The sequence below is a fragment of the Notolepis coatsorum genome (genome assembly GCF_963971535.1).
Source record: "Notolepis coatsorum genome assembly, contig: SCAFFOLD_767, whole genome shotgun sequence".
Classification (NCBI taxonomy): Eukaryota; Metazoa; Chordata; class Actinopteri; order Aulopiformes; family Paralepididae; genus Notolepis; species Notolepis coatsorum.
The window spans coordinates 77,411-96,244 of NW_028170768.1; the positions used below are offsets into that span (position 1 = coordinate 77,411).

General features: G+C 44.4%; 2 protein-coding genes across 2 annotated transcripts in view; both read right to left on the reverse strand.

Annotated features, from left to right (window-relative positions):
* The window catches only part of slc25a16 (solute carrier family 25 member 16), a gene marked incomplete at both ends in the record, with an annotated part of 54,686 nt that extends 48,298 nt beyond the window's left edge, over positions 1 to 6,388 (reverse strand). The window contains one exon of the mRNA XM_084339312.1: positions 6,314 to 6,388. Within this exon, the coding sequence (XP_084195438.1) occupies positions 6,314 to 6,388 (75 nt within the window). The remainder of the gene's footprint in view (positions 1 to 6,313) is intronic.
* A 716-nt stretch (positions 6,389 to 7,104) lies between these two features.
* Positions 7,105 to 7,466, reverse strand: LOC311248434 (E3 ubiquitin-protein ligase MARCHF8-like; the record flags this gene model as incomplete). The annotated part of the gene is made up of 1 exon (XM_084339313.1): positions 7,105 to 7,466. A coding segment is annotated over one exon (362 nt), but the record flags the coding sequence as incomplete, so codon positions are not given.
* Between the last annotated feature and the right edge of the window lie 11,368 nt (positions 7,467 to 18,834).

The following is an 18,834-nucleotide window of genomic DNA, read 5'->3' on the forward strand; positions in this document are numbered from 1 at the left end:
TTTCTCAACCTTTTTTTTCAGTCACGGCACCCTTCATGTGTTTATAGGTCTCACCCTCTGGCCTCTGAAGTTGCTAATGTCTTTTTTATTTGGGCCTCACAGGGTTAAAAGTACCCTGTGAGACCCACGGTTGCAAAATTACAAAATCACTTTTAGCCATTTAAAAAAATTATGTTTATTTAAAAAATGTTAAAGGGGAACTATTTTACTATTTCTTTCACTATTTGGGCACTTTTACACAATTCCTGTGAGTCTATGGAACACCTAGGTTTTTTTTCAAAAAAAATGCATTGTTTTGTATTTCTAATCAAGTACTAAAAACCGCATTTTTCTACCTCAAGATCTTAAGCCGTTTTGAGGCTGGGCTCCAACCACTGTGTGGCCTGGTGCCAACTGCCACATCAACTGCCACATTATTATGCAGCTGAGAAATCTCTGACATCACAGATATGCACATTTTCAGATGACTCAGTTCAGTGAGGGTGAATATTGTGAGAGGAGATTTGGAAGAATTCGCCAATATGAGAATTAGAGACATATATCCTATTAATATAAGTCCACATAGCTAAGAAACAATGGTAAACACTGAAAAAAGCCATTTATAAGATAGTTCCCCTTTAAGCACATGTATAGTCAATTGGTCCTGTTGTTCAGCCTCACAATGCTATTTGATAGTAAATGTGTTTATATGTCCCACCCTCTGGCCTCTGAAGTTGCTAATTTCTTTTTAATTTGGGCCTCACAGGGTTAACCTCTTAAGCCCGAGATATACAGTAAAAGTGTATATTTTCAGCATTATGTTTGTTTACCAATTATTTTAACTGTTATTAGTGAAATATAAGATTATAGAAATCTCAGGGCATTGAGTCGGAAACCGGCGCATATTGACAGGAGGAAGTGGCACAGCCAAAAGTGAGTGTAGTCTTTTGAAGGAAGAGACTCAGGGCTTTCAAATTTCGAAAAACTACCCTACCCAGCTCACACCAGCCCCTGTCAATCATCTGACTTCTGGATTTACTTTTTAATTTCTCTTATTTTTTGGGATTATCTCCCACAAACCTGAACGTTATTGCCATAAAACAGAACGCAGTTAGTTTCTCTACCTTTCTGTGAACGTCTTGCAAAAAACGGTGTTGCAATATGATGAAGAATGGTGGAGAAATTTACATTATAAAAAAGATGGCAGAATTCAGTACTGTATCTACAAAACCTTCTGTTTAATCATCTTCCCTTTATTCATTTGCTTAGATTTTTCAGGTCTGGTCAATTTTAGCATGGTGTTATTTACAGTCAAAGATTATTTTTTTTTTAAATAGAATTGATATTCTCCTTTGGTTCATTACAATTTACTCAAGCCTAGTAACAGACACACTATTTCTGACACTGATCCATATATGTCCCTAGATTCAGATACCAAGAACATGCAAATGGACCATTTAAAAAAATTGTAAATGTTTATTCTACGTCCTTATGAAATGAGTGACAAAAAAAAAAAAAAGGTAAAAAAAAAAAAAAAGTAAAAACATTTTTTTTTTTTTTTTTTTTTTTTTATTTTTTTTATGGATGGAAGAGCCGCACATTGACGGGCAAAGAGCCGCATGCGGCTCGCGAGCCGCGGGTTGGCCACCCCTGCAATACACTGTTTCTGGACTATATCACTATATTATGTGTTAACAATACCGACCAGGTGTTAGTGCCTCACAAAGTGCAGACGGGAGGTTTTGTTCTTCGGTCCTTCGATACGCTACTCTCCCTCCCTAAAGCCAGAGACCAGAGTAGTACCAATCAAGGGGTTCCCTGCGCCCCTAAACCATCACAGCACAGGAATGGTCTTGGGGCCTCCCCCCCCGTTCAGGGGGGGGGGGGGGGGGGGGGGGGGGGGGGGCAATTAACCCTTTCACTGCCACACAACAGAAGGTTGACCGTTTACTATCACACAACTAACCGGCTGTTGTGTGGCAGTGAAAGGGTTAACCTTCTGTGAATTTTCGCAGTGAAAGGGTTACGCTTCTGTGTATTGTCGCAGTGAAAGGGTTAACCGTTTTGGTAGTGTGGCAGTGAAAGGGTTAAATGGAGCCAGCTCCGGTGAATACAAAATCAAAAGTGGAAAAAACCTTCAGCCCCCATCTTTAATCTACCATCTCGGGAAAAGTAATAGATACCATTCTCATACATATGTCAAATGCGAGTGATGAAACGAGCAATTAGATTATAAAAAAACGTAATATAGTGGCTACAATATAACCACAAAAAGAGCGGGAAGGACAGACGCCTACGCTAACGACAGACGCTCACGCTAACGACGGACGCTCACGCTAACGACAGACGCTCACGCTAACGACAGACGCTCACGCTAACGACAGACGCTCGCGCTAACGACAGACGCTCACGCTAACGACAGACGCTCACGCTAACAGATGCTCACGCTAACGACAGACGCTCGCGCTAACGACAGACGCTCACGCTAACAGATGCTCACGCTAACGACAGATGCTCACGCTAACGACAGACGCTCACGCTAACGACAGACGCTCGCGCTAACGACAGACGCTCACGCTAACAGATGCTCACGCTAACGACAGATGCTCACGCTAACGACAGACGCTCACGCTAACGACAGATGCTCACGCTAACGACAGATGCTCACGCTAACGACAGACGCTCGCGCTAACGACAGACGCTCACGCTAACGACAGACGCTCACGCTAACGACAGACGCTCACGCTAACGACAGACGCTCACGCTAACGACAGAATCTCACGCTAACAGACGCTCACGCTAACGACAGACGCTCACGCTAACGACAGACGCTCACGCTAACGACAGTCGCTCATGCTAACGACGGACGCTCACGCTAACGACGGACGCTCACGCTAACGACATACGCTCACGCTAACAGACGCTCACGCTAACGACAGACGCTCACGCTAACGACAGACGCTCACGCTAACGACAGACGCTCGCGCTAACGACAGACGCTCACGCTAACGACAGACGCTCACGCTAACGACAGACGCTCACGCTAATGACAGAATCTCACGCTAACGACAGACGCTCACGCTAACGACAGACGCTCACGCTAACGACAGTCGCTCACGCTAACGATGGACGCTCACGCTAACGACGGACGCTCACGCTAACGACAGACGCTCACGCTAACAGACGCTCACGCTAACGACAGACGCTCACGCTAACGACAGACGCTCACGCTAACGACAGAATCTCACGCTAACAGACGCTCACGCTAACGACAGACGCTCGCGCTAACGACAGACGCTCACGCTAACGACAGACGCTCACGCTAACGACAGTCGCTCACGCTAACGACGGACGCTCACGCTAACGACGGACGCTCACGCTAATGACAGACGCTCGCGCTAACGACAGACGCTCACGCTAACAGACGCTCACGCTAACGACAGACGCTCACGCTAACGACAGACGCTCGCGCTAACGACAGACGCTCGCGCTAACGACAGACGCTCACGCTAACGACAGACGCTCACGCTAACGACAGTCGCTCACGCTAACGACGGACGCTCACGCTAACGACGGACGCTCACGCTAACGACAGACGCTCGCGCTAACGACAGATGCTCACGCTAACAGACGCTCACGCTAACGACAGACGCTCGCGCTAACGACAGATGCTCACGCTAACGACAGACGCTCACGCTAACGACAGACGCTCACGCTAACGACGGATGCTCACGCTAACGACAGACGCTCACGCTAACGACAGACGTTCACGCTAATGACAGACGTTCACGCTAACGACAGACGTTCACGCTAATGACAGACGTTCACGCTAATGACAGACGTTCACGCTAACGACAGACGTTCACGCTAATGACAGACGCTCACGCTAATGACAGACGTTCACGCTAATGACAGACGCTCGCGCTAACGACAGATGCTCACGCTAACGACAGACGCTCGCGCTAACGACAGACGTTCACGCTAATGACAGACGCTCACGCTAACGACGGATGCTCACGCTAACGACAGACGCTCACGCTAACGACAGACGCTCACGCTAACGATAGACGCTCACGCTAACGACAGACGCTCACGCTAATGACAGACGTTCACGCTAACGACAGACGCTCGCGCTAACGACAGACGCTCACGCTAACGATAGACGCTCACGCTAACGACAGACGCTCACGCTAATGACAGACGTTCACGCTAACGACAGACGCTCGCGCTAACGACAGACGTTCACGCTAATGACAGATGCTCACGCTAACGACAGACGCTCGCGCTAACGACAGAATCTCACGCTAATGACAGACGCTCACGCTAACGACAGACGCTCGCGCTAACGACAGACGTTCACGCTAACGACAGACGCTCACGCTAACGACAGACGCTCGCGCTAACGACAGATGCTCACGCTAACGACGGACGCTCGCACTAACGACAGATAGCCTCGTGTAAAACCATCGTCTCAGAGACAAAACAAAGTGCAATAATAAAGTGACTCAAAATGTGTGCTTTTTTTCTGGGGATTACGGCGATTTATTCCTGGGAAGAAATGTGTAGGTTGCATAAAACTACTATCGTAAGTTAATGAACAAAGTGTATTTTCCATTTTCCTTTTTATAAATAAATACGACACAAAATGAAGAAACAATCATATATGTCCAGAGGAAGGACATGAAACAGTGAACGACCACAGAACAGAACAACAGGAAGGACATGAAACAGTGACCGACTACAGAACAGAACAACAGCAGGGTCACTGCTCTTCTTCTCTCTGTAATCAGAGCCTCGTGGGTCGTGACCTTTGGGAAGAGCCACTCCTTCATCAGGTGGATTCCCGACACAATGACCCTAACCCGACACACAATGACCCTAACCCGACACACAATGATTCCCAGAGGAGGTGACATTATATTAAAACTCTAAATCCAGAGTCACCGCGAGGAATTTATGGAAATACCGAATGCAATATAGAGAAAACAAATAAGATGAATTCAATGTATCGCCGCCACTCGGTAATTGACCATTTACATACACTACACTGGTATCAAAGATTAAAAATAAAAAAAAGTGTGTTTACTGGAATGGCTGTTATGCTCAACATGAGCCTGGCGTTGCTGTGCTCTCCCACGTACACACACACGCACACACACACACACACACACACACACACACACACACGTACACACACACACACACACACACACACACACACACACACGCGCACGCACGCACGCACGCACACACACATCGCCCTGAGAAATCCACAGCCCCACGACCTCAGACTGCAGCCTAGTCGCTTGGCCAGCAGGGGGCGATGCTGGTCAACTCTCCCGTTGCACCTGCCATACGGCTGTGCCCTCGTGGCGCAGAGGGAGTTCCGGCTGCAAACGCAACGCGGCTGTGAGCGTATATCATTGCATCGACTTTGCGGCAAAAGTTAAAAAGAGATTACAATGATTATTTGTCTCCACTAGTGTGAATTTGACAGGTGGTGGGGATTCTAACTACATTCAAACTGGTGTTTATTTTTGCTGAAATGACACACAGGTGACGTGACGTCAGCCTTGTGTTGCTTTAGTTTGGCCTGAAGAAGAATTCTGAGCTGAAATTTTTTTTTAAACGTGTCGAATGAAACCCCCACCGTGCCAGAGATGTAACCCCATTATTATGCAAGTAAAAAGATTGAAATCAAACAACGGTTGGAGGGGAGGTGTAGCCGGCGTGTGCTCGAGCACGGTGATGTAATGTAGCGTGTAGCGTGTGCTCGAGCACGGTGATGTAATGTAGCGTGTAGCGTGTGCTCGAGCACGGTGATGTAATGTAGCGTGTAGCGTGTGTTCGAGCACGGTGATGTAATACGAGCATCCGTCACTATCTGACCAGAGCGCGCTGGCTGACGGGACCAATGAGACTGCAGACCATAAAGAGGCAGCTGTGGATTTCTCGAGGCATATCCCATGATTAAGCAAAACAAATGAACAGACATTAAAAACTGCACATGGAATATCATCATACTGTTCAGTATCGTGTCATTCGCACGATAGAAAAACAGGCCCGGCGTTGTGTTTACGTCCAAATGTCTCAAACATGATCCGACGTGGAGATTATCTAGCAATTTCCTGTGACTGGTAAAAAAGAAATGTTTTTGTAATTTTTTTTTTTTTTATTTAAAAAAAAAAAGTTTACATTCTCAAAGCCTTCACAAAAGTTCATGGTCTGTGTGGGGGCGAGGGGTGGGGGGGGGGGGGTAATGTCATGTGGCTGGATTATTCCATTATCTCATTGTTGCATTAGGGCCTACGGACCGACCAATCACAGCTCTCACATTTCTCTCGTTTCGACTGGACACTGGAACGAATCCGTTCAGCAGGATTACATTCTCTTCATTACTCCTCTCCATATTCCATTGTTGTCGTCCGAGGGTCGGTGCGGACGGGTCGCCGGGCTGCGTGCGAGAGACAGATGCATCACATGGGGAGAGAACAGGAAAACAAACACCCCCCCCCATACATAAAAAGTGCTTCAAATGCAGTCAGATCAGGTGGGATCCAGGTCCAACTCCACCGTCACCGGACTCCCAGAATGCACCGGTGCGGGCGCGGCGGACTCCCAGAATGCACCAGTGCGGGCGGGGCGGGACCCGGCGTGCGGCGGCGCAATCAGTATTTAATCCCAACTCACAGGAAGTAAAACGTACAAAACCAAAGGAAAAAGGAACAGACGGACGAGCGCATGAAGCCACGCCCCCGTCCCTTAACGCCACGCGACGGGAAGAAACATTCAGAGCTCGGGGGGCGTCTCTCTGCGAGTCCGTTCGCCTCGGTCCTGCTCTCCGGGGGGGGGGGGGAATCGGGACCAGAGGGTTAAGGGGTCGGGGGATTCCTCTCCAACACGTCCCTTCATACTGCCTTGTCCTCCGGGGGGAGGGGGAGGGGGGGTAAGGATTCAGGGGTTCAGAGTTCACCGTTCCCGACCGGAGTGGGGATGTGAGGGTCAGAGGGACGTGGGGGGGGCTGTACTCGGGTCAGCCGGTATATCCATCGTGTCTCTGTGTGTGCAGTGCGTATTGGGGGCGCGTGGGGGCGCGTGGGGGGGGGGGCGTGGGGGGGGGCGTGGTCAGACGTTGAGCACCTCCACACTGTAATCCTCTGTCTCTGTGCACTGGTGGGAGGAGTTTGTCTCCTGGTGGGAGGAGTTTGTCTCCTGGTGGGAGGAGTTTGTCTCCTGGTGGGGGGGGGGCGGCGCCTCCTTGCTCGCCTCCAGACCGGGGGGCTCCTCCGTGAGCGGCGGCTTCTCCGGCACCGCCACCTTCTCACACGTCTCGGGTCGGTTCTGGACGTAGATGACCCGGTTGTAGGCCTTGAGCCTCCGCCACAGCTGGATGTAGACCTTGCACTGCACGTACATGAACACCAGGCCTCCCGTGAACCCGATGGCCACCACCACCAGCTTGGTCCAGAAGGGCCACTCCAGGATCCCTGGGGAGAGAGGAGAGACAAGAGGCGCGTGAGACGGCGTCAAACACACCGACCCACGTGGTGAGACGACATCAAACACACCGACCCAAGTGGTGAGACGACGACATCAAACACACCGACCCAAGTGGTGAGACGACGACATCAAACACACCGACCCAAGTGGTGAGACGACATCAAACACACCGACCCAAGTGGTGAGACGACGTCATCAAACACACCGACCCAAGTGGTGAGACGACATCAAACACACCGACCCAAGTGGTGAGACGACAACATCAAACACACCGACCCAAGTGGTGAGACGACATCAAACACACCGACCCAAGTGGTGAGACGACAACATCAAACACACCGACCCAAGTGGTGAGACGACGACATCAAACACACCGACCCAAGTGGTGATGTGTGTTTACAGTTAAAAGGGAAATTAACATAACTCTCTACAGGCAGCTTCTTTGTTCTTGTAAACTGATTTTCAGGGAAAATCTACAGTATCTATCTATCTATCTATCTATCTATCTATCTATCTATCTATCTATCTATCTATCTATCTATCTATCTATCTATCTATCTATCTATCTATCTATCTATCTATCTATCTATCTATCCACAGTATCTATCTATCTATCTATCTATCTATCTATCTATCTATCTATCTATCTATCTATCTATCTATCTATCTATCTATCTATCTATCTACAGCAGGGGTGGCCAACCAGTCAGAGACTAAGAGCCACAAAAAAATTACTGTGGTACCACAAAGAGCCACACCATATACCAGCGTTTCTCAACCTTTTTTTTCAGTCACGGCACCCTTCATGTGTTTATAGGTCTCACCCTCTGGCCTCTGAAGTTGCTAATATCTTTTTTATTTGGGCCTCACAGGGTTAAAAGTACCCTCTGAGACCCACGGTTGCAAAATTACAAAATCACTTTTAGCCATTTAAAAAAATAATGTTTATTTAAAAAATGTTAAAGGGGAACTATTTTACTATTTCTTTCACTATTTGGGCACTTTTACACAATTCCTGTGAGTCTATGGAACACCTAGGTTTTTTTTCAAAAAAAATGCATTGTTTTGTATTTCTAATCAAGTACTAAAAACCGCATTTTTCTACCTCAAGATCTTAAGCCGTTTTGAGGCTGGGCTCCAACCACTGTGTGGCCTGGTGCCAACTGCCACATCAACTGCCACATTATTATGCAGCTGAGAAATCTCTGACATCACAGATATGCACATTTTCAGATGACTCAGTTCAGTGAGGGTGAATATTGTGAGAGGAGAATTGGAAGAATTCGCCAATATGAGAATTAGAGACATATATCCTATTAATATAAGTCCACATAGCTAAGAAACAATGGTAAACACTGAAAAAAGCCATTTATAAGATAGTTCCCCTTTAAGCACATGTATAGTCAATTGGTCCTGTTGTTCAGCCTCACAATGCTATTTGATAGTAAATGTGTTTATATGTCCCACCCTCTGGCCTCTGAAGTTGCTAATTTCTTTTTAATTTGGGCCTCACAGGGTTAACCTCTTAAGCCCGAGATATACAGTAAAAGTGTATATTTTCAGCATTATGTTTGTTTACCAATTATTTTAACTGTTATTAGTGAAATATAAGATTATAGAAATCTCAGGGCATTGAGTCGGAAACCGGCGCATATTGACAGGAGGAAGTGGCACAGCCAAAAGTGAGTGTAGTCTTTTGAAGGAAGAGACTCAGGGCTTTCAAATTTCGAAAAACTACCCTACCCAGCTCACACCAGCCCCTGTCAATCATCTGACTTCTGGATTTACTTTTTAATTTCTCTTATTTTTTGGGATTATCTCCCACAAACCTGAACGTTATTGCCATAAAACAGAACGCAGTTAGTTTCTCTACCTTTCTGTGAACGTCTTGCAAAAAACGGTGTTGCAATATGATGAAGAATGGTGGAGAAATTTACATTATAAAAAAGATGGCAGAATTCAGTACTGTATCTACAAAACCTTCTGTTTAATCATCTTCCCTTTATTCATTTGCTTAGATTTTTCAGGTCTGGTCAATTTTAGCATGGTGTTATTTACAGTCAAAGATAATTTTTTTTTTAAATAGAATTGATATTCTCCTTTGGTTCATTACAATTTACTCAAGCCTAGTAACAGACACACTATTTCTGACACTGATCCATATATGTCCCTAGATTCAGATACCAAGAACATGCAAATGGACCATTTAAAAAAAATGGTTTAAATGTTTAAATGTTTATTCTACGTCCTTATGGAATGAGTGACATAAAAAAAAAAAGTAAAAAAAAAAAAAAAGTTTAATTTTTTTTAATTTTTTTTTATGGATGGAAGAGCCGCACATTGACGGGCAAAGAGCCGCATGCGGCTCGCGAGCCGCGGGTTGGCCACCCCTGATCTACAGTATCTATTAGGGCTGGGCGATATGACCAAAAACGTTATCGCGATAAAATTATAAAATTATTTTCATATAATTCGATATCGATAATTATCGTCGATATAATGTCTGTCAAGTTTAATTAACTTCTTATGCTGCTGCGAATGTCTCGAGTCGAGTTGATGTCGTCATCAGTCCGCGCACGTTAGCAGTTAGCCGACAAGCGGAATATCTCATGACAATGTAATAAATATGACACTAAAATACTCTCTTCCGCCACAATATATTGAAACGACGTCCACTGTATACCCCACACTACTATAAACGTGGCCTCAGAATTCACACCACACACATACTCGGCACGTAAATATATAAAACATCGCCGTGCAAGCTAATTAGCCTAGCAAGCCTTGTTGTTGAGTGAGTCCTACCTCTGGGTCTCCTTCCGGGTCTCCTTCGCTCTCGGCCATCTCCTTCACTGATTGGTTGTTAGTGCGTGCATGCTTGGAAAATCGATATATCGAAACTTTGCGACCACGTTTCATGTTTATTTCGAGGAAATAATTTATCGCGATAGTTATCGTTATCGTTTTATCGCCCAGCCCTAGTATCTATCTATCTACAGTATCTATCTATCTACAGTATCTATCTATCTACAGTATCTATCTATCTACAGTATCTATCTACAGTATCTATCTATCTACAGTATCTATCTATCTATCTATCTATCTATCTATCTATCTATCTATCTATCTATCTATCTATCTATCTATAAGAGATATTCTTGCCCTGGGTCCATGATGTTAATTTCCCACCTGGCCAACAGTATATTCAGGTACAACGGACCAGAAGGGAAAAACATACATAACTAGACAGACACAGGAACACAAAGACACACACACACACACACACACACACACACACACACACACACACACACACACACACACACACACACACACACACACACACACACACACACACACACACACACACACACACACACACACACACACACACACACACACACACACACACACACACACACACACACACACACACACACACACACACACACACACACACACACACACGTCAAAAGGACAGGGAACTTCAAACACAATAGGATTTTCAACCCTTCATTCATCATATCAAACGTAAGACTAATATACAGCTTAGGGTTGGAGGGAGGAAGGCAGACCTGTTTTTTTTTTTCTTTTTTTTTTCTTGATCTTTTCCCCCCTCCTTTTTCCTCCGATTTTCTCCCATCCCAATGTTAGTCGTTATGCCAATTCCCAATCTCCTTCCTGGTCGCTGCGCACTTACCCCCCACAGTCGGTCTGGGAGAGTGGAGGCTACCACGTGCTTCCTCCGACACACGTCCAGCCAATCAACCGCTTCTTTTCACCTGGCAGCGCGGACTCTCACTGAGAGGGTGTAACGTGTGGAAGGATCACACTACCCCCCTTAGATCCTATCCGCGCTGAGCAGGCGCCCCGACCGAACTGTAGGAGTCACTGTTTACAACGACCCGGACCCACCCCGCCAGCTTCTCCCACCCTCTAATACTGCCAATTGTATTAGTGTGAACGGCCAGCCAAGCTGGTGACAACCCCGGAGCTGTGAGCTGGACTCGAACAGGCGAACCCAGCGTCTCCGGGGTTGGTGACGAACGCAATCTCCGTTACGCCACCTGACCGCCCCAAGGCAGACCTGTTTTAATGTTCTTGTGAATAAGTGCATGTGTACAGTAGCAGAGGGTATGAGTGGGCACGTGAATGTGTGGTGTGATAGAGTATGGTACACTAATGTATGTATGGTAGTGGTAGTGTGTGTATGGGTACATCATGGATGTGTTGTGTGGTAGAGTGTGTATGGGTACATCATGGATGTGTTGTGTGGTAGTGTGTGTATGGGTACATCATGGATGTGTTGTGTGGTAGTGTGTGTATGGGTACATCATGGATGTGTTGTGTGGTAGTGTGTGTATGGGTACATCATGGATGTGTTGTGTGGTAGAGTGTGTATGGGTACATCATGGATGTGTTGTGTGGTAGAGTGTGTATGGGTACATCATGGATGTGTTGTGTGGTAGTGTGTGTATGGGTACATCATGGATGTGTTGTGTGGTAGTGTGTGTATGGGTACATCATGGATGTGTTGTGTGGTAGAGTGTGTATGGGTACATCATGGATGTGTTGTGTGGTAGTGTGTGTATGGGTACATCATGGATGTGTTGTGTGGTAGTGTGTGTATGGGTACATCATGGATGTGTTGTGTGGTAGAGTGTGTATGGGTACATCATGGATGTGTTGTGTGGTAGAGTGTGTATGGGTACATCATGGATGTGTTGTGTGGTAGTGTGTGTATGGGTACATCATGGATGTGTTGTGTGGTAGAGTGTGTATGGGTACATCATGGATGTGTTGTGTGGTAGAGTGTGTATGGGTACATCATGGATGTGTTGTGTGGTAGAGTGTGTATGGGTACATCATGGATGTGTTGTGTGGTAGAGTGTGTATGGGTACATCATGGATGTGTTGTGTGGTAGTGTGTGTATGGGTACATCATGGATGTGTTGTGTGGTAGAGTGTGTATGTAGGTATCGTTCTTTTAGGTGCAGCACAAACTCATTGCGTTGTACTGTATTGTGCTTATTAATGACAATAAAGCGTTCTACTTCTAGACACTCGGATACCATACGGTGGATCACAGTAATGTATGGAAGATTAACTTCACATCGTTACATAAGTGATCATTAAGTGATCAAACCTAACAGCTGAGAATCATTTGACTGGTTGGTTCTTAGGGTTCCTTGAGTTTGCTCTGAACTAGGAATGCCTCACCTGGCCAGGTGGGGAGGGGGGGGCGCTGCATTTAAAAGTATGATCTCCGATCGTGTCTGGCAGCGTGGCTACATGGGTAGAGCTCCTCCTCTTCCTGTCTGGCAGCGTGGCTACATGGGTAGAGCTCCGGACTCATGAGCGCAAGATCACCGGTTCGAGCCCCGGTCAAGGCTGCTGTCGGAAAGTGGCGTTGTTGTCCAGCAGGGGGCACTCTGTCCTCTGGACTTGTCCGAACAACGCCCCTGTTACGGTGATAGCGAGTGCCGTCCTTCGGATGAGACGCTAAACCGAGGTCCTGACTGAATTCGGTCGTTAAAAGAACCCAGATCGTAAAGATTAGGGGGCTCCCCGACGTTTCTGGCCAAATTCCCAATCAGGTCTCTGACATCAAGGCCACCTAATCATCCCTTCCCCTTAATTGGCTGATATCAATCCCTGTCTCCTATTCAGGTAAATTATTCCACAACTTCACTCCACACACCGATATGCACATGCTTTTCAGCGTAGTGTGTACCATTGGTTGTTTAAGATTCCCTCTCCCTCTTAAGTTATATTCTCCTTCCCTGTCTCTGAACCATCTTTGAATGTTGCCTGGGATTAGTTTGTATCTGGCTTTGTATACAATGAGGGCAAATCAACTAGGTCCATACATTTCAATGTTTGTAGCTTTATAAATAAGTTATTGGTGTGTTCATAATATCCTACATTGTTGATTATTCTTATTGATTTCTTTTGCATGGTGCATATTGGCTGTAGAGTGCTTTTGTAGGTATTACCCCACACCTCCGCACAGTAGTTCATATGTGGTAGGAAGAGCGTACAGTACAGTGTATACAGTGTTTTTTGGTTTAGAATGTGTCTTATCTTACATAAAACACCAACACTCCGTGCCAATTTAGTCCTGACTTATTTGACCTGAGGTCTCCAGTTGAGTTTGTGGTCTATTATTACACCCAGAAATGTATTATCAAATACCCTCTCCAGTTTAATACTATCAATCATCACATTATATATGTGTTGTATACACTATTATGTACTATATACTATTATATATACTATTATATACTGCAGGTATACTGTAATGTGTACTGTAATGTGTACTATATGTGTGCACTGAAATGTGTACTATATGTATCTACTATGTATGTATGTATGTATGTATGTATGTATGTATGTATGTATGTATGTATGTATGTATGTATGTATGTATGTATGTATGTATGTATGTATGTATGTAAATAAAAAATAAACCTAAGTCTTCAGGGGTAGGGCCTGACAAGCCCAGTGCTTCTCCCTTCAGCACTTTTCGGACAATTGGACAATGTTGCAATAGCAGCTGGTAAAACGTTGGTGATTTATGAAATGACCGTTGTTATGTGTCCAAAGCCCGAAATAAAAAAGAACTGAACTGAACTGAACTGAATACTATCAATCATTAGTTCAACCGGTGTGTTTTCTTGTATATCATCACGTTTACCAAATATCATTTCTTTTTCTTTTTTTTTTTTTATATTTAATGATAATTTATTTGCATCAAACCACACTTTCAGCTTGGATAGCTCAGCTGCGACATTCTTTAAAAACATTTGGAGGTTCTCTCCCTCACAGAAGACATTTGTATCGTCAGCAAAAATTAAATTTTTCAATATTTTAGACGCATTACCTATATCATTTATGTACAGTATGAATAGTTTCGGGCCCAGTATTGACCCTTGCGGCACACCACAGATTATGTTTTACTGAGTGGACCTGTACTCCCCCAACTGCACAAACTGTTGTCTTTGTTCTAAGTAACTCTTTAACCATTTGAGCCCTACTCCTCTGATCCCATACCTTTCCAATTTTAGTAGCAGAATATCATGATTTATAGTGTCAAACGCCTTCGTCAGATCTATGAAGACCCCTATTGCAAACGTCTTATTATCAATTATGCTTGTCAGTTCTTCTACTAGGTCCATTAGTGCCAGTGACGTTGAATGATGCGATCTAAATCCATATTGACTGTCTATAAGTAATGCGTGTTTATCAATGAAACTGTCCAACCGTGCAGCAAATAATTTTTCCGTTATCTTTGAGAACTGGGAAAGGAGGGAAACCGGCCTGTAATTGGTGAATAGATTATTCTCACCTGCTTTGAAGATCGGTATCACTTTTGAAGTTTTCATTTTGGTGGGGAAGGCACCCAGTTTGAATGAGAGGTCACAAATATGCACTAAAGGGTCTGCTATGGCTATTATTACTTGTTTAATTAAGGTCATGTCAATACCGTTCCAATCTGTTGATGTTTTATTCTTAAAATTGTTCACAGTATCAATAATTTCATATTTATCCGTATTTCTCAAGAAGATAGTACCTGGGTTTCGTTCTTCAAAATAATTAGAAACACCTCCCCCTTGTGGCGGTTATCTCCTCTGCCAGTTTGGGCCCTACATTTACAAAGAATCTGTTGAACCCTTCTGCTACCTAATTTTTCTTACTTACTGACTTTCCCTCATCTATACATTCATCTGGAAAGCCAGAACTAGTTGATTTATTTCTTATAATTGAGTTTAACATATTCCATGTTCCATTTATGTTATTTTTATTTTTTTCTAATACATTATTATAGTACTCTTTCTAACATTTTCTAACAATATCAGTTAGTTTATTTTTGTATAGTTTATACTTAATTTCTTTCTCTTTATTTCTATGTTTTATAAATTCTCTATATAAGGTGTTCTTTTTTGCAAGTATTCAACAGACCTCCTGTAATCCAGGGTTTGTCAGATTTTTTTGCATTTGTTCTACTTTGCTGCATTGGACAGCTTCTGTTATATAACAGCAGGAACATATTGAGAAAAGAATCATAAGCAGAATCCACATCTATTGATTCATATACATTTCTCCAATCCTGTGATAATAGTTCTTTTCTGAACCTATTTAAAGTCTCCTCCGTTCTTAATCTCCTTTGCATAATTACTTTACTATCAACCACTTTAACATCACAATGATAGACTACAAACACTGGTAAATGGTCACTAATGTCGTTTATTAATAGTCCACTCTCTATATTATCTATTAAATTATTAGTAAGTATATTATCTATTAATGTTGCTGAGTGACATGTGATTCTACTCGGTTTTGTAATAATAGGATATAGACTCCTACTATACATTGCATCATTAAATTCTTCTATCAATGATAGTTTGTTAGGATTTAAAAAATCTATATTATAGTCACCACAAATAAAAGTAACCTTCTGGTCGGTGTTTGTAATCATACCTTCCATCGTTTCTCTGAATCTTTTTCCCCCTCCATTTTCCTCCGATTTTCTCCCATCCCAATGTTAGTCGTATGCCAATTCCCAGTCCCTTCCTGGTCGCTGCGCACTTACCCCCCACAGTCAGATCACCTGGGAGAGTGGAGGCTACCACGTGCTTCCTCCGACACACGTCCAGCCAATCACCGCTTTTTTTCACCTGGCAGCGCGGATTCTCATTGAGAGGGCGTAGCGTGTGGGAGGACCACACTATCCCCCTCAAGTCCAATCCGCGCTTAGCAGGCGCCCCGACCGAACTGTAGGAGTCGCTGTTTACAACGACCCGGACCCACCCCGCCAGCTTCTCCCACCCTCTAATACAGCCAATTGTATTAGTGCAGACGGCCAGCCAAGCTGGTGACAACCCCGGAGCTGTGAGCTGGATTCGAACAGGCGAATCCAGCTCACAGCTCCGGGGCTGGTGACGAACGCAATCTCCGCTCGGCCACCTAACCGCCCCTTCTCTGAATCTTTCTATGCTAGAGCTGGGAGCTCTGTAAATGCAACTGACAATGATATTCTTCCTTTTTCCCAAGTCAATTTCAATAGCAATACATTCACATAAGTCGTCATTTACCATCGTCATACTTTCAACTATCTTGAACTTTAACCTTCTGTCTACATATAGTCACTCCTCCTCCCTTTTTATTTACTCTATTCATGTAGTTAAAATTATATCCCTCCAACTCAAAATCCACCCCTTTCTCCAGGTTGATCCAGGTTTCTGATATTGCAATTATGCTGAATGGTTTGGTGAACTGTTCTAGATAATCTTTTGAATCATCTTTGAGTTTAAATAAAGGTTTGAATGGATGAATCATCGTTGAGTTTAAATAAAGGTTTGAATGGATGAATCATCTTTGAGTTTAAATAAAGGTTTGAATGGATGAATCATCTTTGAGTTTAAATAAAGGTTTGAATGAATTAATCATCTTTGAGTTTAAATAAAGGTTTGAATGAATTAATCATCTTGGCAGAGTTTCTTCCGATTACCTCAGGAAAGGCCTGATATTCACGCAAAGTAAAAAAAAACACAATGAATAGAAAGATGTTAACCACGCATGTGATATGAATCATTACTGCATGTTACACCACATGTCCTCCTGTACACCTCGAAGGCAGGATAGTGTTTGTCAGTGAAAATAAAATAAAAAAAAAACTGCAGAGTGGAGGGACCGGGAGACCCATGTTACTGACCAGACACTCTATATCAGTGATGACTGTTTACTGCAGAGTGGAGGGACTGGGAGACCCATGTTACTGACCAGACACTCTATATCAGTGATGGCTGTTTACTGCAGAGTGGAGGGACTGGGAGACCCATGTTACTGACCAGACACTCTATATCAGTGATGGCTGTTTACTGCAGAGTGGAGGGACTGGGAGACCCATGTTACTGACCAGACACTCTATATCAGTGATGTCTGTTTACTGCAGAGTGGAGGGACTGGGAGACCCATGTTACTGACCAGACACTCTATATCAGTGATGGCTGTTTACTGCAGAGTGGAGGGACTGGGAGACCCATGTTACTGACCAGACACTCTATATCAGTGATGTCTGTTTACTGCAGAGTGGAGGGACTGGGAGACCCATGTTACTGACCAGACACTCTATATCAGTGATGTCTGTTTACTGCAGAGTGGAAGGACTGGGAGACCCATGTTACTGACCAGACACTATATCAGTGATGGCTGTTTACTGCAGAGCAGGAGGGACTGAGAGACCCATGTTACTGACCAGACACTCTATATCAGTGATGGCTGTTTACTGCAGAGTGGAAGGACTGGGAGACCCATGTTACTGACCAGACACTATATCAGTGATGGCTGTTTACTGCAGAGCAGGAGGGACTGAGAGACCCATGTTACTGACCAGACACTCTATATCAGTGATGGCTGTTTACTGCAGAGTGGAAGGACTGGGAGACCCATGTTACTGACCAGACACTCTATATCAGTGATGACTGTTTACTGCAGAGTGGAGGGACTGGGAGACCCATGTTACTGACCAGACACTCTATATCAGTGATGGCTGTTTACTGCAGAGTGGAGGGACTGGGAGACCCATGTTACTGACCAGACACTCTATATCAGTGATGGCTGTTTACTGCAGAGTGGAGGGACTGGGAGACCCATGTTACTGACCAGACACTCTATATCAGTGATGGCTGTTTACTGCAGAGTGGAGGGACTGGGAGACCCATGTTACTGACCAGACACTCTATATCAGTGATGGCTGTTTACTGCAGAGTGGAGGGACTGGGAGACCCATGTTACTGACCAGACACTCTATATCAGTGATGTCTGTTTACTGCAGAGTGGAGGGACTGGGAGACCCATGTTACTGACCAGACACTCTATATCAGTGATGGCTGTTTACTGCAGAGTGGAGGGACTGGGAGACCCATGTTACTGACCAGACACTCTATATCAGTGATGGCTGTTTACTGCAGAGTGGAGGGACTGGGAGACCCATGTTACTGACCAGACACTCTATATCAGTGATGACTGTTTATGGTGTTTACTGAGCTATTTAACACTTATTCTAATAAAATAAATACTACTTACAGCACCTTTAAAAACCCCAAAAAGGGTCACAATGAGTCAGTGTTGTTGTTATAGTGAGTGCTCAGTGGCCATGTACATGTTAGATTAGACTAGATTAGATTAGATTACATTAGATTAGATTAGACTAGATTAGATTAGATTAGACTAGACTAGATTAGACTAGATTAGACTAGACTCGATTATACTAGATTAGACTAGATTAGATCAGATTAAAATGTATTGTCATCATTACAGCACAAGTACAGTACAACGAGAAGAGGTTTGGCG